The 25,242-nt window shown below is 35.0% G+C and overlaps 1 protein-coding gene across 1 annotated transcript in view; it reads left to right on the forward strand.

Moving 5' to 3' along the window:
• COL21A1 (collagen type XXI alpha 1 chain) overlaps positions 1 to 25,242 on the forward strand; it is a 189,874-nt gene that overhangs the window by 41,478 nt on the left and 123,154 nt on the right. Inside the window, exons 2-3 of the mRNA XM_059075954.2 lie at positions 11,692 to 11,817; positions 16,903 to 17,454. Coding sequence (XP_058931937.1) covers positions 11,730 to 11,817; positions 16,903 to 17,454 — 640 coding nt within the window. The 5' untranslated portion in view covers positions 11,692 to 11,729. The remainder of the gene's footprint in view (positions 1 to 11,691; positions 11,818 to 16,902; positions 17,455 to 25,242) is intronic.

Here is a 25,242-nt window from a genome sequence, read left to right on the forward strand (position 1 = left end):
TGTAGTATAAAATCACTTAAGTGGTTCATATTCATTATAGAAATCTTATTATTTTGTGAGGGGCTCTGTTTCTGACTAGCAATTTATATTAAATAATATATCAGTGGTTAACTCTCAATAGCAGTCATAGAGCAATGATAATTCAAAATAGAAGAATAATGTTCTAAACCTTTACAAATGAACCTAAGTACACAGTACATATCAATTATATGAGGCCCCAAGTTACTATAAAGCATTTGCAGGAAACCCTCTAGTGTATCATAACTACAGTTTGAGTATAAGGAATGTTAATGAAATGCTTAGCACTAATTCTTTTAGAATTAAGAATGATTTAGGAGTAAATTATTCAGGTTAAACCAAGTCTCTTAAACTCTCCAGGAAATTTGAATTGGTGCCGTCCTTTTCTCCAGTGTTCACTTGACCATTTCACAATCTTTGAAACTCATCAAACTTGGTTAGAAAAATCAGTAAAATAACTACTCATATAGCATCATGCTTAGAATTGCTGATGTGGGCATAAACAGTCATTGAGTTTTGATAAAAGTATAGAGGTATTTTATTAATTAGGCAGCTTTAAATTAGTTTAATTTGAAACTAGTAACTGTGAGAGGGGGGCAACTTAATGAATTTGAATTTTCAGAGAATGACCCATTGAAATAACATTTGTTTTAAAAAAGGGAGGATAATTACACTAATTACTATGCATATCACATATACATTTAAGCTACAGCCCTCCCAATCCCTACCCCCAATTTGGTTAATTAGTTTAGAGTAGAAATACGCAAACTAGATGAGGGTTTTTTTTTTTTTTTTTGAATGGAGGTAAATACTTCAATATATTGCTTTCTTCCCTGCCATGGCTGGTGTTTACATTACTATCACACATGCTCTGTTAGTACAATGCTGCTATTAGCCTCACCTAGGAATTTCGTGGCATAGTTTTTAGTAAACTCTGGCCATTAAAAGATTTAAAGTAAGAATAAGACAAAACAAATTGGGTTTACCATTCAGTTTAGAAAACATTTAGAATAGACAATTTGTGTTCTGGATACAATTTTGTGTTGATTACATCTGTTACAAATACTTTCCCCACTGGGTGGTTTATATTGATACTTTTATTATATCTTGTTTTCTTCAAACACCTAAGAAGTTAAAGCAAAAAAACCACCATGCTACTATCACACCCAATGAATTTTTAAAAATGGTGCATATCATCTAATACCCAGACCATGTTCAATTTTCTCTGTCTCAAAAATATCTACAGTTTGTTGTTTAAATCAGGATTCCAACAGGGTCCACAACTGCATTTAATTTAAGTCACCTTTTATTTTCTTGCCACTTATATATTAACTGCACAAGTTTTCACTTACGCTGATTTCACCCTCTTGGTGTCATTTATTTTTTTTTTATTTTTATTTTTTTGCTGTATGCGGGCCTCTCACTGTTGTGGCCTCTCCCGTTGCGGAGCACAGGCTCCGGACGCGCAGGCCTAGCGGCCATGGCTCACGGGCTTAGTTGCTCCGCGGCATGTGGGATCTTCCCGGACCAGGGCACGAACCCGTGTCTCCTGCATCGGCAGGCGGATTCTCAACCACTGCGCCACCAGGGAAGCCCGGTGTCATTTAATAGATGCCTGAATTTCTTATAACTGGGCAGATACAGAGAATTGAGTAGATTCAGGTGTTACTTTTTATTGACCAAAAATTATTCACAGATGGACATGTGCTCTTATTAGGTCATGTCTGGAGGAACATACGTCTTATTCTACTTTAATGATGCTAAGGAAGGTGAGTGGGTTCAGGTGCAGTCAAGTAATGCATCTGTCCTGATTTCCTCTCTAACCTTTCACCCAGTCATATCGGCACACTGGTGATCCTTGCCTACATCCATATTTCATTAGTGGCTGCAAAATATGATTTTCTAATTCTAATTATATTCTTCTGGCGTTTGTCATTAACTGTTTTATTACCCTGAAGTATTATCCATGTAGGAAAAGTAGGACAAATGCTTGATTCTTTTTCTTTATTTGTACCCTAGCAACCTCCAAAGGTGACCAGTAGTTGTTTTTTGTATTTATCATCATGAACTCATAGGTTTAGTAAATTGTCGTACATCAATCCATCGTAGTAACTATTATTTTTAATGATCAGACTGTTTTCTCTTTAGCTCATGGGAGCCCCTCAACTTAGCTCTTGGGTCATTTTGATCTAATCCCAGTCACTTTTGAGACATTCCTTTTTTTTAGAATGATAAGATTTCTCTGTCTCATGTCTAATGTCCCCCAGATCTGGAATCTGCTATTCTCCCTAAACAGCCTCGTTTCTTTTGATGGAAAATGGTATTTAGAAATCATGATTGGGGTGCTAGAGTTGCTTATTGATGATTTTCTTCATATCACTTGAACATTAATTTCTTATTTCCACCCATTTTCTTTCACTATGGCTCCTCTTTTATCTAACCATTTATTTTCCATTTATTATCCTGTATTGCTATTCAGTTTTGCAACTGCTTACATTTTATTTTCTAAGCAGGTAAACAAGGCACAGTTAGGACCGGAACTCACATTGTATGACTTGTTATCCAACATTCTTTTTTGAGTATCATAGAAGAATTGGAAGATAAGGAAGTTGGAGAACAATTTGACCTGAGTTCCAAGATCAAAATGTTATTAGCTGTCCCTTTCTGAATCATGTCTTTGCTTTCCTGATACTTTATTGTAAAAATTAGAGCTGAGTTAAGAAAAAAAAAAATTATAAAAATTAGGTTAATATATGTTAATATAAAAGGAATTTAGGGATAGGAAAAAGCTATATTTATAAGCAGGCATAAAATTACTAACAGAATCCAATGGCCTGATTTTAGTGGATTTGCTGGCATAGGCAAATAAAGTACACTGTACTCCATGTTCCGTGACTATTTTTTACTGGTCTCATTTCGAATGATTACACAGACATGTATATTCTTTCATTGCTTGAATATTTAGAAGCTGCTATGGCTTCTAAAGAAGAGATGGAATTTTAAACCTCTCCACCAAGCTACAATGACTCCACCAAGTTACTGCCATTCACTTTTCTTGTACAGCTTTAATGGATGCTATGTGATACACTCTATAAACGGATCAAGAAAGCAGTCATCCACTCTGCAGTGTGAGAGCAAACTCTGCAAAATGTAAAATAATAGCTTCTTGGAATCCCTTAGCCTCCTGTCTATAAAATGGGGATTAATAATTACCTGTCTGGCTACCATATTAGATTTTTGTTTAGAGAAGCATGATAACAAATGTCAGTTGTTTAGTTGACCATGAACTGTTTACACAATCAAGGTGGCATTGATTAATTACATATTTTGGGGGGCATATTTTGACCTATGAAATTCCAAAAATTACATTTAGTTCTGTTGTTTTAATGATCACTCAAACGAACCAAACTTTACATACATACATATGTACATGAACCCATTCTTAATTCTTTCACTGGTTTGCCAGCATTTTGCCTTTCTCAATTCTACCTGTCCCAATTGATGCTTCCTCCTACCACCTTAATGTTAAAAATATAGAACACAATAGGTGTGTGTGTGTGTGTGTGTGTGTGTGTGTAAAAATGTGAGGACCAGAATTTCAGTTTCCCCACCTTTTCCTGTTTTACAATTTAGTTCAAAGACAGAGCATATAAAGAAGCATGAGTATTAGTGTCCCAAGAGGGGACTATTTTTAGTCTTCAAATTTCTTTGTAGGTTTTACAAGCAAGCTCAGCAACCGCATTTTGAGATGGCATTTTTCCTGACAGTCCCTCGTTTTCAAAGCTTTTGTGCATTCCTGGTGGCTCATCACGCGAATTCCCGTGCCTTTACAACCAAGCTCAGCAACCACATTTTGAGATGGCATTTTTCCTGACAGTCCCTTGTTTTCAAAGCTTTTATGCATTCCTGGTGGCTCCTCATGCGAATTCCCATGCCTTTCCAGCCAGTGGACCCAATGAAAGATGCATTCATTGCAAGGAGACAAGGAAGTTGCTTTCATTTGTACCCACTGTTCTCAGAAATTGACTTACAAGTATTTATTTTTATTTTAATAAAATATTAGTGACAGTGGCAGTGGAATACGATATGACAGATAAATTTAGGAAATGGAAGAGATGAAAATTAAAAGAGGATAATTATCAATTGATCTCATTTCTCTGAGAATCCACTAATTCTTAAATTTTAGAGAGCTCTTTGATTTTGAAAGTGGGATGCTCTACTCAATGTGAAAACCTCATCATGATGCACATGTGCTTCACACCCTCCATGGATTCACTTTGTATTTAAGGGAAACAGTTCAAAATGTAACATACCTCGTGGCGTCCTGCTACTTCCCTGTAGCTCCTGCCCTTCCTCCTCTTCCTCCCTCACTCCTTCACTGACCTTCCTTCTGTTCCTAGAACAAGCAAACTTGCTCCATCCACAGAGGAAAGTTTGGTTCCCAGTTCCCGGCAAGGATGGCTCCTTCACATTCCTTTAAGTGTTAGCTCACAGGTCATCCTTTCAGATGCCTTCTCTGGGGCTTCCCTGGTGGCGCAGTGGTTGAGAATCCGCCTGAGCCATGGCCGCTGAGCCTTGCGCGTCGGGAGCCTGAGCTCCGCAACGGGAGAGGCCACAACAGTGTGAGGCCCGCATACCGGAAAAAAACAAAACAAAACAGATGCCTTCTCTGAACTCCAAATTGAAAGCAGCTCTTCCTCTGCTCCTGGCCCAAGTTTACATTTGTTTTCATTACTTTATAGCATCCACCGCTATCTGAAGTGATCTCACTCAATCATATATTTAAAATCTTGCACATAAACTCCACGAAAGCAGATTCCTTATCTAGCTTATCTGGGTCACTTCTGAATTCCCAGCACCTAAAAGAGTATCTGTCACATAATAGGTACTTGATAAATATTTGTCATTGAATGAATAGAGTGGAAAGAATTCTGGAGAGAGAGAACCCGAGTGTAAGTTGTGAGTCTGTTTCTTAGAGGCAAGCCGTGTTCTCTAAGTCAGCCTTATTTTCCTCAAATACTTGCTGAGATTAAATGACATAGTGTTGTCTCACACACTGTACAGTGTAAATTTTCCTTATCACAATAATCCTATGAGGCTGTAAAATATGGATTATTGTCTCTGTAGTTGAAAGGAAGATTACAGATCTTCCTACAGAAGTTTCATCTCCTTTTTTTGAACACTAGAACACTATAAGAAAGATATGAAATTATAGTGGGTTGGGGGCAGTGTTAAATCTATAACCTGGATTGCCTGGTGGATGGATAGTTAGCCTAGTATATATTCTGCATCAGCAGGTGAGCTCAGTTTAAATTCCCACATTCCTACATTTTGTTAAAAGTAATTTCCTTTTTCATTATCCACGAAGAGCTCTTTATTTAGCATTAAAAAGTTAAATTTTTCCAAACCAGAATATTCTATGTTGAAAGATGGCATATGTTCCTATATTCCTTAGAGGCCTTCATTCAAATGAACAATCTGAGGTGGTAAACCAAACCTACTGAATCGGAATGCGCATTTTAATGCATTTCTAACAGATTTGTATGCATATTAACATTTGAAAATTTGGGGATGCTAAGGTTGCCTGACTACTCTCGGACTAGCCAGTCTTTAGAAATTATTGATTGTAGAGATTCTCTGAGTTATGCTTTCCTATTTGGGGTTGCTAACTTCCCTACTGGGGGAATAGGAGGTTTTTTTTTTTCTTTTCTTATCATTTCTGAATTGCCTTATACCAGAATTTCTAGAACTTTGGTGGAAATTAGCCTATGGGAAGCTTTTTACTTTATTTTATTTTATTTATTTATTATTATTATTTTTTATTTTTTAATTTTTTTTTGTGGTATGCGGGCCTCTCACTGTTGTGGCCTCTCCCGTTGCGGAGCACAGGCTCCGGACGCACAGGCTCAGCGGCCATGGCTCACGGGCCCAGCCGCTCCACGGCATGTGGGATCTTCCCGGACGTGTCCCCTGCATCGGCAGGCGGATTCTCAACCACTGCGCCACCAGGGAAGCCCTACTTTATTTTATTTTAAATGTTTGGCCCTTTCCTTGCCCTGCAATCTGAAGCTAATGGGTAGGGCTAAGGCATCCATATGTTTAACAAGCTCCCCAGGTGATTAAAGTAAATGGTAAAATTTGATATGCCTCGGTTTATATGCATCGTGCATAAGCATAGGTACAATGAAATAGCCGTAAAATATGTTTATGAAATATATGAGTTATGTTTCAATGGTGAGGTAACATGGTGGCAGTATTTATTTAATGCCCTTTTCATATGGTCTACATTAATGATTGTCAATCTAGAATATAATACAAGTAAACAATTCACTTTAGCCCAAGGATTCTGAAGGAATTAGATTCTATATAGAAATAATGAGGATATTTTTGGTAGAGGAGAAGAATAACTTAATTTTGAGGCTTTTGGGGAGGAAATTAGTCAGTATTTATTAGTACACATTGTTGCCATAAAACAGTACATCCTGGTGATGACTCACCAAAAATGCTTCTCACTGACATCTTTTGACCTTTACAGCTCTTTGTCCAGAGGGCCAACCTAATTTAAAAACTGACAGTGATGATTTTGGACTTACTGTTTTTCACTGAGATATAAATTATATACAACAATTTAAATAGTTTTTAAGCCTTCAGCCTAATGGCCTTAGAAAAATTTATGCACACAAATATCATCACTGCAAATGTAGACTATTTCTAACACCCAGTAAGTTTATTTCTGCCACATTCCAGTTGACTTCTCCCATCAAAGGCAAATGTTTCCTGCTTTCTAACACTGCAGATTAGTTTTCTATCTTGGGACTCTGTATACCTGAAATCATGCTCTGTGTATTCTTTTGTGTTTGGCTCCTTTCATTAAATACAATGTATTTAAAGTTATTCATGTTGTTGTGTATAAAGAAAGTTTATTATTTTTTTGTTGCTCTCTTCCATTATGCAAATATAACCACAACTTGTTTATCCAATATTTTTCTGTGGATAGCATTTGAGTTATTTTTAGTTTGTAATTATTATGAATAAAATTACTATAAACACTGTTAAAGTCTTTTTGTTGGCACATGTTTTCATTTCTCTAGGTTATATACTCAGCAGAAGGATTGCTGGTCATAGTTTAATTTTGTAAGAAACTGAACCTAACACTCCTCTGAAGGGGTTACATCATTTTTCACTCTGACCAAAAATGTATGAGTTCCAGTTTCTCCACATAGCCTCATAAACATTTGATACTGTGTCTTTTAATTTTAGCCATTTTAGTGGGTGTGAAATGATATATTATTGTGGTTTTAGCATACACTTCTCTGACTAATGATGAGAACTATTTAATATGCTTATTGGCCATTTCTGTATTTTCTTAAGTAATAATTTAAAAAGTCTGTTGAAGACTTTTACTCATTTAAAAAATTGGATTGTTTTCTTTTTTATTGTTGATTTGTAGGAGTATTAAAAATATATAATCTTTATGAGAGTCATTTTTTGTAAGTATTTTATTCTGAATATTAACTTGTTTTCTTAAAGGTGTCTTTTAATTTTGGTGAAATCTAATGTGTACCTATTTTTAAAATTGATAGTGGTTTTTGTGTCCTAAGAAATTTTGCCTAATCCCAAGGTTGTGAAGATAGTCTCATGTTTTCTTCTAGAAGCCTTATAGTTTTAGCTTTTACACTTAGATATATGCTTCATCTAATTTTTACATATGGAATGAGATGGGATCAAGGTTAATTTTATTGTTTATTCCATTGATCCAGCACCATTTATTGAATTTCCTTTCCTATTCAATTACCTTGACACTTTTATTGCAAATCAACTGACCATGTAAGTGTGGGTCTATTTCTGAACTCTATTGTGTTCCATTTAATATATTTATCCCTACACCAATACACACTTTCTTGATTCCTGTAACTAGATGACTGTAAGTCAAAATCAGATAGTATAAAGTCTCTCATTTAGTTCTTCTCAATCATGATTGTCTTTTATTCAGATTGTTCTTCTTCATTGAAGATTGCTCTTCTAATTCAAAATCATTTGCATTTTATAAGAATTTTAGAATGAGCTTGTCAGTTTCTTTTAGAAATCTCCTGGGATTTTGATTGGGATTGTGTTGAATCCTTAGATCAATTTGAGGATAAAGATGGAACCAATATTGAGTCTTTTAACCCATGATTTCTCCACTTATTTGCTTTATTTAATTTCTCTCAACAATGTATTATATATTTTAGTGTAGAGGTCTTTCACATTTTTAATTCACTTTATTTCTAAGTTCATGATGCTTTGATACTATTGAATATATTATATCCCCCCCACCACCATTTTGTTGCTATTATATAGAAACACTTAAAAAAAAAACTATTAACCTTGTGTCCTGTGACCTTGCTAAATTCACTTATTAGTTCTAATAGTGTTTTGGTAGATTTCAAATTTCTATGTAGATAATCATGTTGTCTGTAAATAATTAGAGTTTTATTTCTTCATTTATAGTCTTTATTTCTTATTTTGAATATGGCACTGGCTAGGACTTCCTGTATGTTTTTGAATAGAAGTGATGTGAAAATATATCCTTAACTTTTTACTGATTTGGGGGAAAAGCATTCAGTCTTTTACCACTCAATGTGATCTAAGCTGTAGCTTTTTCATAGCATTTTATTTTGGCCTCATACTAAAAGTTGAGAAGAGTTCCCTCTTCTTCTATTTTCATTTAATGTTATTTCATAAAAATATTTGATTATTATTTTTTTCCTTAAATGTTTGTAGAAATTACTGGTGAAACTATCTGGCACTGGAATTTTCTTTGTGGGAAAATTTTTGGTTAAAAATTCTATTTCTTTAATAATTTCAGTTTAGACCAGTTTCAATAAATAGTGTATCTTAAGACTTCGTCCATTTCATCTGTCTACTTATTATCCTTTTAAGGTCTGTAGGCTCTGTAGTGGCATCTCCTGTTTCAATATTGACTTAGGTAATTTATGTTTTCTGTCTTATTTCTTGATTATTCTTGCTAGGATTTATAAGCATATTTATTTGTTCAAAGAAGTAACTCTAATTTTATTGTTTTTCAATTTTCTATCTCATTGATTATAATTTTCTTTCTTTTTTTCTTCTTTTTCTTTTTACTCTAGTTTTAATTTGTTGTTCTTTCTCTATTTTCTGAAGGTGGAAGCTTAGATATTGATTTTTCATTTTTCTTCTTTTCTAGTATATGCTTTTAAAGCCAAAATTTCTCTCTTAGTAGTGCTTTAGCTATATCATAAAATTTTGATTTTTTTAAACAATTATTGATCAGTTGAAATATTTTAAAATTTCCCCTCTGATATTTTTTTAAATCATGGATTATTTAGAAGTATATCAGTTAATTCCAAGTATTTTGGGATTTTCTTCCTTTTCTAATTAATACCACTTAGGTCAAAGAACATAATCTGCATGATTTCATTTCTTTCGAATTTGAGTCTTGTTTTTTCTCCAGCATATGGTCTATTTTGATGACTTTCATATGCATTACAAAAGAATGTATATTCTGCTCTTGTTAGGTGGAACATTCTATGAATGTCAACGAGGTGAAGTTGGTTGATAAAGTTTTTCAAACCTCTGTATTGTTACTAAATTTTCTTATCTACTTCAAAAATCATTGAAAAGTGATTGTTTAAAATTATGATTTGAAATTGTCTATTTCTTTTGTTTAGTTTTTTTTCCATTTTTTCTTCAGGAATTCTGAAGCTTTATTATTAGATATCTACATATTTAGGATTTTTATATCTTTCTGATCCATTGCCCATTTTATTACCATGAAATTTCCATCTAAAATTCTTATTGTTCCTCTGTATATCATGTGTCTTTTTTCCTCTGGTTTGTTTTAAGAATTTACTCTTTTATTTTGACTTTCAACTGATTATGATGTACCTAGGTATGACTTACTTTGTATTTTGCTTAGGGTGTGTTTGATCTGATTGTTGGTAGCTTTTGTCAATTTGGAAAATTCTTGGCCATTATATTTAAAAATATTTCTTTATTCACTTTCTCCTTTCCATCTGAGAAGCTAAATCAAGACCACTTGATACTGTCCCACAGATTACAGATGCTCTGTTCCTTTTATTTCTCACCCTTCTTCCCCTGACTTTGGGTTTCATTTTGGATACTTTCTATTGACTTATCTTCAAGTTTACTGATCTTTCCCTCTGACGTATGCATGCTCACTGCATGATTTCTTTTTTGATATATATTTTCATTGCAAGCATTTCACTTGTATCTTTTTTTAAAATAATTTCCATCCCTCTTTTGAAAATTCACATATTTTTGCAATTGTTGTCCATCTTATTCATTAGATCATTTAACATGTTCATCATAGCCTTTTTATAAACCCTGCTTGATACTTCTGACATTTAGATAATCTCTGGATCTGCTTACACTGAGTGTTTTTCTCCTGATCAGACATAAAACTTTGTTTCTTCTCATATTTTGGGAGACCGTTGGGAGATTTCTCTCAGCTTGTCAGTATGGTTTCCAGCTATTTGTATTTGAGTTCTATTTTTCTCTCTTGTCCTTTCTGCTTTTTGAGATATGGCTCTCCACTGTAGTGAAGGACTGGAGTACCTTGGACGGACTTTTCTCAGTTCTGTGGCTTCGCCCTTAACCTTCAGCAAGAGAAGGATTTGTATTTGAGGAATTCCCTGGGAACTTGAACAGGGAGAGGGAAGGAGAGTATCTCTCTAGACTGTTTTATACTGCTTTCAATATTCTCTGTATTACGTATCTATTCCGTGTACCCAGTTAAGGCTCCTGGGGAAGAATTGCTGGCTATGATCATCCTTGCTCTGTGGCTGGGACCCCTGGGGATTCTAATATGTCACTCCAGCTTTGACTGGTTGCTTCTGTACTGTAGCAAATTCTTCCTCCTCCTGAGCATGTTTCCCTTTCTACTAGGGACAAAAGCAGCCTTGAATATTTTCTGTCCTATAAAGTATTAATAGCTTTTGGAATTTAGCTCTTTTAGGTTTCTTTAAACCCTGTCTTTTCTGCTGGGTTTTAAAAGCCTATAGTTTTATAGTTTATCTGACATGTTCTCATTGTTGAGAGTGACAGTCTTTGGCAATGTTCCACATTCTAACCAGGAGTGAGGTCCTTGGACTAACTTAGAAAACATATTAGTCTCATAACCGAGTGTTGATGAATTATATAAAATAGATCTTAATGTTTCTAAATACAGCCCATTAAAAAATTAAATCCTATTATTCAGCTTTATCCTATAGATATTTTTTACCAGATACCCTTTGAGTGTTTCTTAAATGCAAATAAACATTTAAAAGAAGGATATGTGCTACCACTGAGAAAATAAAAAGAATGTGATAGGGCTCTGCAGGCTATGCTAAAAGGGGGATTCTAGTAAATATTTTGAGCAAAGCTTAAAGTTTTAGAAAAGTTTTTGCTTTTCCAAGATGATTATTAATTAAAAGCTTATCATATTCATCCTCAGTTCCCATTCATTGTTGTCTTGTATTATATATTTGAAATGTGACTATTTTGGGCACATAAGTTAATTTTAAGGTTAGCAAAAATTAACTGTGCTTTGACTGGGTATAGCAATTTAAAAATTCAAACTTATGATTGTTAGGTATTTGTCTTATTTTTCTAAAATACTTAACTTTCTTTTTTTTTTCTCTTTCTTTTTAGGAATCCTAAAACCAAAACATTAGAACAAAACCAGAAACATGGCTCACCGTATTACATTTCTTTGGATAATTTTGGTCCTGCTTCTTCAGAATTCTGTATTAGCTGAAGATGGGGAAATAAGATCAAGTAAGAACTATCAGCATTGCCTTTTTGTTATCAACACATTGATTGTGGAAATCAAATTAGAGGAGCTCTAGCAATGGCTTTAAGGATCTTATTCTTATTGTCTTTGATGCTGTGATTCCCTAAAATAAATGAATTGCTCTGTTACACATTAACTGGGAGGAAAAGCTATCAGAAGTCATTTTGAGAAAATTCTATGGTAATAGTGCATTTTATTGACCCAGGCTTTGGAATAAACACTCTGGTATTGAGTCCATGTTCAGCCATTTATATAAGCTTCATAATATGGAGATAAAGAAAGTACCTCCTTCACAGGATGGCTATCAGGACCATCCTATGAGTTTATCTCATAGAGATAATAAGATAATGCATATAAATGACTTAGCATGGTGACATTCAGTAAGTGGTGACTGTTATTCTGATTGCCTGTAGAAAAACTTACATGAGAGAAGTAGGCCATCCTACTTTTTAAAAGACACTTAAAAAGACAGCTTACTTCTTTTTAAAAGTGTGCTTATATGCATATTTTAAAACTCATAAACATAAACCCCCTAACTATAAATGAATTATGGTTTCTCTAACAGTTAAATCAGATGATTTGACAATTTAATTCAATTTGGCTTAAAATTTTTTTAAAAAATAATATTTAATGTTTGCATAACTCTTTTATAGTTTAATCCACCCAAGCACTTTATGGGGTAGATACTCTTTGTTTTTTGAGTGGGAAAAGAGATGCATAAAATGTATGGGCCTTGCATAGTGTCATACATCTGGTTGGAGCTGTAACTAGTATTTGAACACTTCTTTTCATCCTTAGTGCATTCCTTTCCTATGACACTGGTGATTCACCTCTCTGAGGAGGAGGTTTTTTGGAGTGGTATTTTGTCTGGGATTTATAAATGGCAGTACTTGCTTTTGTGTCCATGCTCTTGGCTAATCTTGCAGTTATGAAATATATGCTCCATGGCTCTGGAAAGGGGTAGAAAGGGCCAAGAATAACCCTGTAAGAATTTGTAACCATTGAATCGAGTGATACACAAACACTCGCAGGTCCAGGCAATAACGAGCCTCGTAGCATCGAGGAAGGGCAACCTCGAAGAGTCCTGCAAACACAACCTTCCTGTCCTTTTGTCTCTCCCACAAAACCCCAATAAAAGTATAACCCTGTCATCCCTGTTCAGTTTCCAAAAATAACAGGAAAACTTCATTCCCTTGGGTTAAAAAATAATGCCTTTGGGCAGAATCCCATTTCTGCCGTCTCTACCCTGAGGTCTGGCAGTGGTCACCATGACAGAAGTTGTTGGAATAGTGTCCCTCACACCCCCTGCACTGAGACACCATCTGCCCTATAGCATCTTGAGATGGTGTCGTAATCACAGTTATATTTGTGAGACAAACCCATGTTTTAGCAGTTATTTTTGGGGGGGACTTCTTGACTGTAATATGTGTTCACTGACAATAGTGTTTACTTCTGCTAGTTACTGTGATAGGTGAGTTGAGATAATGGTGAGATTGAGGCCTCTTCATGGGAGCTTTGTCATCATCCCAAATATGTAAGTGGACAAAGATAAGGAAAAGAATGGAAAGGAAGGAGAGGAAAGGAAGAAGTGAGGAAGGTGAAGAGAGGGAGAGATTGATTGATTGATTTGCTCCAAGGAGTTGCAAAAATACTAATTGTCACCAAACATTTTTTTCTCCGATACCGATCTTTGCAATTATATCTTATTTGCAATATATACAGAAAATAAACCATCCTTATTATAACTTTAAATTGGGCATCCAAACACTTAAGGGAGACCATTAACCTGAGTAAAACAACAGGATATAAAATTTGTTATCTCATTACCGTGACTCACCTCATCCTTTTCTAACTCATCATGTCCAAGGACATGGGATCCTTGTCCCATGAAGTATTTTGGCTGCTTTGAGTGCAGAAGTTAGAGAAGAAGGCAGCAAGTACAGCTGTTCCTTCCTGTTGGCCACTTCAAACCTATAGAGATAGAGTAGGATAATTAAATAGTCAGTTTAGAAATCCCACTAGGGGATTAAAGACAGAAAGGGAATTTTAAGGGAGTTTGGGAGACCCTTGTAAGCTAATGACCACTCAAGATAAGAATCCAGTAACCTAGCAACAATCTACCCTACCTTGAAGGAAGACCAGGTGCATCCAAGTGCCAGGCACACTCAAGCCACAAACCCTGATAGTTAAAATACAAGACAATAGATATGGGCTCTGAATCTTATTACATGAAGTCAGGGAGTTAATAGTCCTTGCAGAGTAGCATTTCTGCATGTAACCAAGACAGAAATAGAGGTGAAAAGGGAAAGAAACCAGGTGAAAGGGGAAATTATACCCAAACCTGAGGTGAATTACCATATTTTAGTATATGTCACCAACCTTTTGCTAATATACATATGATTTAAATAGTGCCATGGCAGTTAGACCTGGTTAGACCATATAGGGTCAAAGGAGGAACTAGTGATATGAGTCTTGACGTCTGCCCAAGAACGAGGAAGAAGGTGGTCTTCTCCCCTCCCCACTTTTTCTTTGATTATAAAAATGTAGCCCTCTTTGTTCCTGGGGCTCTTTGTTCCTGGGGCTGCACTCCCTTGCCTGCCCGCTTATCTCTCACAAGCGTCCTATGCTAATAAACTCACTCTTTGCCTTCCACTTTGCCTCACGCTGAATTTCTTCTGTGAGGAGACAGGAGAACCTGAGCTTCAGTAAGTCCTGACCCCAGGTGAGTGGTTTTAATCCAAAGATAGTGGTTTTGAGTCCCCCCCTAGTCAGGGATCATGGGTTCAAGTCCCACTCTGAGGTGTGGGTGGGTTCAAATCCTACCAGAGAAGGAGTGCAGTTTCAAAACCATTGGAATTACCCAAACAAACCAGTTTGTCTTTGGGACTGTGTCTGTCTCTCACCTCTGGACCTTTGCACTTGCTGCTTCCTCTGATTAGAATGTCGTCCTCTTGACCTGGTTAAAACTCTGCTTTCTGATCTCAGCCTTCCAACAAAACTGCCCCTGGCTTGACATAGTTAGGTTGCCACCCTCTCCTCAATGTTCTCATAATTCTTTGTACTTTCTCTCACCAGCCAGTTGTCCATCTTAACTAGGCTGGGAGCTTTCTGAGATATCTCAAGTATGTTTGAAGCCAGTACCTAGCATCATATCAAGGACAGAACAGGTATTCAATATATACATACTGAAAGAATGAGATAGGGTTAGAAGCATGTTGTGTACTGTGGAAAAGAGAGTTAAGGAAATATTTTTTTTTTATTGAAGTATAGTTGATCTACAATGTTGTGATAGTTTCTGCTGTATAGCAAAGTGATTCAGCTATAAATATGTGTATGTTCTTTTTTATATTCTTTTCCATTATAGTTTATCATAGGATACTGAATATAGTTCTCTGTGCGATACAGTAGGACCTTGTTGTTTATCAATTCTATACATAATAGTTTTTATTTACTAATTACAAACTCCAAGCCCATCCCTCCCCCACTCCCGTTTTCCCTTGGCAACCACAGGTCTGTTCTCTATGTCTGTGAGTCTGTTTCTGTTTCGTAGATAAGCTCATTTGTGCCATATTTTAGATTCCACATATAACTGATATCATATGGTATTTATCTTTCTCCCTCTGACTTACTTCACTTAGTATGATAATCTCTAGGTCCATCCATGTTGCTGCAAATGGCATTATTTTATTCTTTTTTAATGGCTGAGTAATATTCCATTGTATGTATGAACCACATCTTCTTTATCCATTCATCTTTTGATGGACATTTAGGTTTTTTCCATGTCTTGGCTATTGTGAATAGTGCTGCTATGAACATAGGGGTGCATGTATCTTTTTGAATTATAGTTTTGTCCAGATATATGCCTAGTGGGATTGCTAGATCATATGGCAACTCTATTTTTAGTTCTTTGAGGAACTTCCTTACTGTTTTCCATAGTGGCTGCAAAGAAGATTTTTTTTTTCTTTTCACAAGTGCTTATAACTTGTCTGGGTATAACTTACACCACAGATAGTCTTTTTTTTCCCTGGTAGAACTCTAAGATGTGCTGATCACATGTTTCCTGGTATCTTGAAACAAGAATCTTTACAGAGAAAGGAATAGCTTTATGCCCTTGAACATAGATTCACCTCACACTAGTTATTGTTTTGGCTACATTTGTGACTGAAGATGAGCAACCAGACCTTTAAGCATTCACCTTGCATGTAGTGCAAGACTGACTGCTTTTGTAACCTTGGTTCATTTACATTTTCTCAGCTATATCAAGAATGTGGATATTTGCTGGCTACTTTAGTCCTGAAGATGGCAGAAAGTTTGTTTTAAATTTCTTCCCCCCATTCATTGGTTTATATAAATTTTTATAAATATTTCAGGTTAGCACTAAACTAAACATATTTCACTGATAACTTAAAACAATGGTGTTAGTCTATAGCTGAAAATCATTCATTTATTAAAATTTTTTGTTTTCATTTATTCAGTGGAGAAATACATAAAATGTTGCTTTATAGTAATACCTGCCCCTACAAAGAGATATGTAGATATCATATTCATATACAGCATCCATTTTTTATTCCCTATTTTTATGTTTTTTTATTTGACTGCATGGTGCAGCATGTGGGACCTTAATTCCCGGACCAGGGATCAAACCCGTGCCCCCTGCAGTGGAAGTGCAGAGTCTTAACTACTGGACCACCAGGGACGTCCCTATTCCCTATTTTAAAAGCTGAATCATTAATACTTAAATTAAGACAAGCTAATTAAAAAATATCAACAAAAATCATAGCCCTCATTTATAAAGAATTTTCTTAAGCTAGGCAGTGTATCATAGTTAATCTTCACAAAGCTCTTATGAACAGGTTACTATTATCGTTTTTTAAAAAAATTCAGCATTATTGAGGTATAATTGACATATAAAATTATAAGATAGTTAAACTATACATTGTGGCGACTTTATGTATATACATGTGAAAGGATTCCCCCTGTCTGGTTAATTAAAAATTCATGCATTTAAAACCTCTAATTTTTGTTTTTTATGTAACACATATACTCTGATGGTTTTCTTTTTCACTTAGGTTGTCGTACTGCTCCAACAGATTTAGTTTTCATTTTGGATGGCTCTTACAGTGTTGGCCCAGAAAACTTTGAAATAGTGAAAAAGTGGCTTGTCAATATCACAAAAAACTTTGACATAGGACCGAAGTTTATTCAGGTTGGAGTGGTTCAGTATAGTGACTACCCCATCCTGGAGATTCCCCTTGGGAGCCATGAATCAGGAGAGAATTTGGTGGCAGCCATGGAGTCCATACACTACTTGGGAGGAAACACAAAGACTGGAAAGGCCATCCAGTTTGCCCTTGATTACCTTTTTGCCAAGTCTTCACGATTGCTGACTAAGATAGCAGTTGTCCTTACGGATGGTAAATCCCAAGATGAAGTCAAGGATGTGGCAGAAGCAGCAAGAGACAGTAAAATAACATTATTTGCCATCGGTGTTGGTTCAGAAACAGAAGAGGCAGAACTTAGAGCTATTGCCAACAAGCCTTCATCTACTTATGTGTTTTATGTGGAAGACTATATTGCAATATCCAAAATAAGGGAGGTGATGAAGCAGAAACTTTGTGAAGGTAAGCCTTAATATAATGTGGAAACAAGTAATAATGATGCTTTCTTACATTTTGGTATAACCTGTTCATTTGGGAACTGGGGAAGATAGTTATATTTAATGCCAAATTATTTAAGTTAGAAATGAGGTGAGCACACATTTTTGTGTTATATTTTTCTGGATATATTTTGTTTTTAGAAACAATTGCTTTCTTATAAAATCTACAGTTGGAAAATATAATATTTTGTGTTTTCCTTTCAGTTACAATATGTTTATTGTGGAGATGGTAGAAAATAAAACATCTAAATAATTAAAATATATGTAAAACCACACATGATCATATTGCTCCTGTTAACAAGTTTTTGTCTTTTTCATCCTAATCTTTTCTCTTTTTGATTTCAGTGTGTCTGAGAGTTTATTCATGTGCCTAAATAAGGATCATATTGTATATATAATTTCATATTATTTATACTCTTATTGTGTATATAATTTTAATACTCTATTAATATGATAGTGGACAATATTTTAAGATAATCTATTTAATAATTTCTCCATTTTTGTATGTTTGGTTTATTTCTAAGTTTTTCTAATACAAATAACAGTGAATATTCCTCTACCTAATTCTGAATGGGAATCTCTCATCATTTCTTCAGAAAACAAAGATCAAATTACTAACATTTTTAAAGCTTTGGAAGAATGTTAAAAATTCCACTTGAAAAAAACTTAAACTCCCACCAGCAATGAGGGAACATTTGAAAATATAGTACTTACCAGTCTATTAATTATGTTTATATCATTTCATAAAATCTGACTTCATGTGTATGATCAGTCCCCATGGGAAAGTTCCAGTTTTTGGTAAACATTAATCTTGTTAGTGTATAGACATGCTTCTCTTCACATTATTTTTGGGGAAGAATAATTTATTCATATCTTTTATTTTTAATGTTATCGGCATTTAATATACTGTATACCTAAAAATAATGTTCATCTATATGGAAATGCTTTTTTCCCAGTTTACCTACAAAATAATACACAAATAGGTTGGTTCACATTTGATAGAAAAATTTCTAAATGGTTGTGGCTTAGAAAACAAATTAATTCCTTCATTTTCTTCATATTTGGGCGGTATGGTAGAGAAAAAATTTTAAAGCTTTTTGGATTATTTCTTTTAAAAAGCATGGAAATATTAAACAACTACTTCAAAACAAAGAGAAAAAAAGCATAGAAGATTAAGCATTTTCTTTAATAAAACTTTTAAAAAGGTACTAACAAGTAAGTACAAATGGTCATTACAGTTACTCTTTTTATGAATCTCTAACAGACTGTGTTGACTTTTGTTGTGTTGTTGTGTTGAACAGGTCAAAGGGATTTAGATTTTTAACATGTTGTTAGAATTCTTTGGTTTTGAAGTTAGGTATATTTCATTATTAAAATAGACTTTTCGTGGTGAAATTTCACTTACCATTCATCTTTTTCCTTTTTTAATAAATTTATTTATTTATTTATTTATGGCTGTGTTGAGTCTTCGTTGCTATGCATGGGCTTTCTCAAATTGTGGTGAGCAGGGGCTACTCTTCGTTGCAGTGCGGTGGCTTCTCTTGTTGAGGAGCATGGGCTCTAGGCGTGCGGGCTTCAGTAGTTGTAGCTCATGGGCTCAGTAGTTGTGGCTTGTAGGCTCTAGAGTGCAGGCTCAGTAGTGTGGCACATGGGCTTAGTTGCTCTGGGGCATGTGGGATCTTCCAGGACCAGGGCTCGAACCTGTGTCCCCTGTATTGGCAGGCGGATTCTTAAACACTGAGCTACCAGGGAAGTCCCACTTACCATTCATCTTAATTCTACAATATAAATTTGATTAAATATGTCTGTTTAGTATTTGCTTCAGAGACTTTTCCTGTAGATCTGTATTTTGGTAAATGCATTCTCTCTATATAAAAATTTTAAAATACACATGAAAAAGTTGCTGTGTGAAAACGGGTAAAAATTCTTTCAGCTAAAATGTATGATCTGTAAAAAAAAAATCAAATTCTAAATCTTGCCAAATATTTCTTCATCTACACTCAGAAAAAGAATGTAAATAATGTCTGTGTCTATTCAGTTTGCATATTCATTGTACAATAGACATCTTTTAAAATGTACTTTTTGAAATTGTACTTGTGGAAGATATGGGCTTTTTTGCACTTGAGTTTTTGTACTGTATTAGATTATGATTAATGCACTAAATTAATGTATTGCTGTATTGCAGCTGCTTCAAATCATGTAATTTGTGTTTGATTATTTAACAAATTCACTTTTTTGGGGGGACAAATAGTTAACTTCTACTTTGAGGTGTTTAGCATATAGGATTACTATTTCCTAATATCATTCCCTTTTATACTGTACTGTGGTTGATCCATGATGTACAAAATATTCTCCACCTCTTTGTTCCCACATGGATTATTTCATCTTCATGGACCTACTGTTTCCTCAGAGGTGTATTCTGCAATACACTCCTTATTTCAGGACTGCCTAAAAGTGATGCACAATGATTTCTTTCTTTATCTGAGAGTCTTTCTTCTAATTTGGGCTTAGTTTGTTCTTTATTAATTCTTTGACTTGTAAAGTTAGGCTGTTTATTTGAGATCTTTATTATTTTTTAATTTAGATTTTTATTCCTATGAATCTCCTTCTTAGTGCTGCTTTTGCAGCATCCCATAAGTTTTGGTATGTTGTGTTTTAGTTTTTGTTTATCTCAAGATAATTTCTAATATCCCCTTTGACATAATGATTGTTCGAGAGCATATTGTTTAATTTCCACATATTTGTGAATTTTCCAGTTTTCTTCCTGACATTAATTTCTAGTTTCATTCCATTTTCGTTGGAACATATACCTGGTATGATTTCAATCTTCTTAAATTTGTTAAGACTTGGGTTTTTTTGACCTAACATGTTATCTATCCTGGAGAAGTTTCATTTGTGCTTGAGAATAATATGTATTCTGCTGCTGTGGTGGTGGGAAGTGGCGGTGGGTCACTGTTCTATATATGTCTGTTAGATCCATTTGGTCTATAGTGTTGTTCAAATTCTGTTTCCAGACAGATCTTCTGTCTGGATGTTCTATCCATTATTAAAAATGGAGCATTCAAGTCCCTTACTATTATTGTGTTTCTGTCTATTTATCCCTTCAGTTTTGTCAATGTTTGCCTCATATATTTGGGTGCTGTAATGTTGAGTGCATATGTATTTATAATTGTTATGTTTTGCTGGCGAATTGACCATTTTTCATTGTATAATGTCCTTTGTCTCTTTTGACAGTTTTTGACTAATATAAGTGTCACCACCTTTGCTCTCTTTTGGTTAGCATTTGTATGGAGTATCTTATTCCTTCCCTTTGCTTTTAACCTGTGTGTGTCCTTAATTCTAAAGCAAATTTCTTGCAGATAGTATAGATCTTGTTGGTTTTTTTTTTAAAGTCCATTTAGCTACTCTATGCCTTTTATTGGAGATTTTAATCAATTCACATCTGAAGTAATTACTGCTAAGGAAAGATTTAATACTGTCATTTATTGTTTTCTGACTCAGCTTTTTTTGTTGCTCTTTTCTCTCTTGCTGTCTTCTGTGTTTCATTGATTTTTTTGTAGTGACATGCTTTGTTTCCTTTTAAATATACTTTTGCGTATCTTCTACAGGTATTTTCTTTGTGGTTACCATGGGGGTTACATAAAACATCATATAATTATATCAATCTATTTTAAGTTGATAACTTCAAATGCTCTGTATTTTGGCTTATTCCTGCCCTCTTTACACTTTTTTTATTGATGCCACAAATTACATCCTCTTATATTGTGTATTCATTAATACAATTTCACAGTTATAGTTTATACTTTAGTCTTTTAACTTCTGTATCAGAATTAAAAGTGATTTAAATACCACTGTTACAGTATTACAGTATTCTGAGTTTGTCTATATATTTACGTTTATCAGCAAGTTTTATACTTTCCAGTGCTTCTGTGTTGCTGTTTAATATTCTTTCCTTTCAATTTGAAGGACTTCCTTAGTATTTCTTATAAGGCAGGTCTAGTGGTAATAAACTTCCTCAGCTTTTTTTAATCTGGGAAAGTGTTTATTTCTATTTCTATTTTGAAGGACAGTTTTGCCAGATATAGTATTTTTGGTTGGCAGTTTTTTTTCTTTGAACACTTTGAATATATTATCCCGTTCCCTTGTGACCTGTGAGATTTCTACTCAGAAATCTGGTGATTGTGTCATGGGGTGTCCTGTACATAGTGAGTTGCTTTTGTCTTGCTGCTTTCAAAGTTCTCTCTTTGTCTTTGGTTTTTGACAATTTGATTATAATGTGTCTTGATGTGGACATCTTTGAGTTCTTTAATCTGGATGTCCATTTCCTTTCCTAGATTTGAAAAGTTTTGGGCTATTATTTCTTTAAACAAGCTTGCTTCTTTCTTTCTTCTTCTTCTGCAGCTCCCATAATCTATATATTGGTCTATACTTGATGGTGGGCATAAGACATTTAGGCTTTCTTCAGTCTTTGTCATTCTTTAAAATTTTGCCTAGATAATTTCAAAGGACCTGTCTTCAAGTCTGCTGATTCTTTCTTCTACTTGATCAAGGCTGATTTTGAACCCCTCTAGTCAATTTTCCAGTTCAATTATTATTTTCTGCTCCCAAAATTTCTGATTGGTTCTCCTTTACATTTTCTGTCTTTTTTCTCACTTTGTTTATGCATCATTTTCTTGAGCTCATAGAACATCCTCTGATGTCTATTTTGAATTCTTTGTCAGATAATATACCTCTCTTTCTTTAGGGTCAGTATCTGGAGAGTTATTTTGTTCCTTTGATTGGGTCATGTATCTCATAGTTTGTTTCAAGATTCACACATTTGAAAAAACTGTTACCTCGCCCAGTCTTTACCAACTGGCTTTGCACAGGGAAAATCCCTCAGCAATCACTCTGGCTAGAAATTCTGAAACCTTTTTTGGAGTGATGTGATTTCTCTGGAATTGTGTGAGCAATTCATTAATTAGAGAGACTGGTTTCTTTTTCAGGAGATCATAATCTTTCACTCCCTTTGGTGTCTGTCCCTTTGGTGTCTGTCTATAATACTTCAACTTCTCTAGTTCTCTAACCACAAGTTTCCCACTCCTTTGTTCTCAGTGGCCACCAGGTGTCCAGGTATGCTGGTTCCCTGTCAGCACCCTTAGTTAGGCAAGACCAGTATCATTCCTTCAGGCAGCGCTTTGAAAATCTAGAATGCTGCATACATGCTCCACTCTTTTCTCTTTCTGAGGGTGAAGTCTCAGGTTGTGAGCCATGCCAGCCACAACAAGCCACCCTCCCATTTTTATGTGTTCTCAGCAGTCCACAGGTATCCAAATGATTCTGGTTCCTTCAGTGCTGCAAATGAGGCAAGACAAGATGAAAGCTGAAGCATTGGATGCATGCTACACTTTTCTTTTTCCCTTCTGAGGGAGTCATTACAAGCTAGGGCATCTCTCCTGGCACTTATTTGTGTCAGCTTGAAGAGGGACTGATGTGGGTAAGGTGAAACTATTCTTAATTACCTGTTTCATTGAGGCTGTTCTTGGCTTTGTGCTCACCTGGGTAACTTCAGCTTCCTAACTGGAATCTCACAAAGGTATTTTGGTCCAATCTGTGTTTCAGTGGGGGAATGTGTGTTGGGACTTTCTATTCTGCCATCTTGCTGACTTCACTCCTCTGTTCTTTTTATGAGTCAACCGGGCATGGGCTTGGTGCAACAGAATGTGGAGGGAAAAGAAAGTAATTTCCCCTTGTTCTCTGGAAGATACCTTCCTTAGGTGTCTTCAAGGGCTTCCAACAGCTTGTAGCTTGAATGATGGGGTTTCAAGGCCCATATTTTGATTCAGGTGAGCTGAACTTGCCTGTGCACAGGTGTGGGTAGTTAAAAGAGCAGACTCTAGAAAACTGCCTGTGTATTCTTACTGTTCCATTTTCCACTATCTTGACTTTTGGATGAAGCAGGAAACTTATCTGTTTCTTAGAAGAGTATATGGTGTTGACCCAAGGAGGACCAGAGGTCAGAAGTAGCAATTAGCTGTGCAAATGTAGCCATATCTTGAGAGACACAGAGAAAGAAAGATAAAGAGATAGAGATAGAGATAGATAGATAGAGAGAGAGAGAGAGAGAGACAGAGAGAGAGAGAGAGAGAGAGTGAGGGAGGGAGGGAGGGAGAGAGAAAGGGATACCACTTGCCCAAGTGGAACTTTGGTGTCTTTCATTCCAAAAACTTAGGGACTTTTTTCCCTCCAGTGCTTTCCACCATGATGCACTTTAACTTGGAATGATGTTCAGGACTTCTGAATTTCTTTTTCTCTCACCGAAAATTACTCATATTTTCTATGACTCTTTGCTTGGTGATTGCTGGATAATCTGATTATCTAATTTAATTCTTATAATACTTTGTAATAATGGCTTGGTATATTACTCTACCCTACTCAGTTTAACTTCCATTTCAGTAGAAGACATAAAAGGTAAAGGTACACATATCAGGTGTCATGGCCAGGACAACTGAGTTGCTTTTGGAGGTAGTGAGTATTTTAACTTACATGATTTCATAACATGTATGTGATTAGTTTGTCTGCCCTCACATGAACCTCATATCCTTCCCTTCTGCCTCTCCACTATTGGTACACATATGCTTGAATTCACAACCACAGAGATGGGGCATGGAAAAGTGAGAGGTGGGAGTTTGGGTAAAGTTTGGCAGATGGGATATGATGGAGTATAGTATTTCATTAAACCTCATAGAATATTCAGGGGAATAACTTTGTATTCTATCTGTAGATTAAAAGAATTTAAATCTATCTGAATTGGTGACAACCTACATTGTCAAGGGCTTGTAGTATATCCAGAGATATGAATTTTCCATTCATTTAATTAGAGAGGCTAGAGCTATGTTTCAAATAAAGGAATATGGTATGTTTATATTTTATGTGCAAAGTGATGTTTGGGTATTAAATTGGAAAAAGTAGGATGACTATGGCATTATTCAGAAAATATACAAATTATAGCATACAGACTTTTCTCTCAGTGTTTATGATTGGATCTAGATACAGCTTTATATTATTAATTATTTATTAATATTATATTTTATTTATATTTATTTTATATTTATATTTATTAATATTTCTAGGAAAGGAATAAAGAAGAAAACATTCACAATAATTTTTTTAGAAATATTTAAAGCTTGTATAAAATGCTCATTCTCCCATCCTTTCTCTCTCTCTAAAATATGATGTATAATAGCTATCACCTAATTACCTATTTTATGCTCATAACAGCTTCATCCTTTTTAAGTGACAGTTGGCATGCCAGTAGGAGTGAAAATTGGTACAACCACTTTGGGAAAGTCTTTGACATTATCTGTTAGGGCAAATATACTGCTATCTTATGAAACAGTAATTCTATCCTAGATATTTAACTACGATAAATAAGTTCATATGTTCATATGTTCAAGAATGTTCATAGCAGCTTTATTTAAAATAATCCCAAACTGGAAACAACTCAAATGATTGCCCACAGAAAAATGGATATAAGTACATGATAGTATAATTCATATAGTAGAATACTACACAGCAATACCATCAACAAAAACCACATCACCCTTATGTGCAAAACCATGGATAAATCCACAGGCATTATGTTGAGCAAGGGGAGTCAAATTTTAAAAAAAGATACTGCATTGTTCATTTATGTTAAGTTCAAGAACAGACAAAACTATATTAATCAATGGGGACAGAAATCATAACAGTGATGGCTTCTGGTGGTGGTGGT

Source organism: Kogia breviceps, chromosome 10, assembly GCF_026419965.1.
Source record: "Kogia breviceps isolate mKogBre1 chromosome 10, mKogBre1 haplotype 1, whole genome shotgun sequence".
In the NCBI taxonomy this organism is placed as follows: domain Eukaryota; kingdom Metazoa; phylum Chordata; class Mammalia; order Artiodactyla; family Physeteridae; genus Kogia; species Kogia breviceps.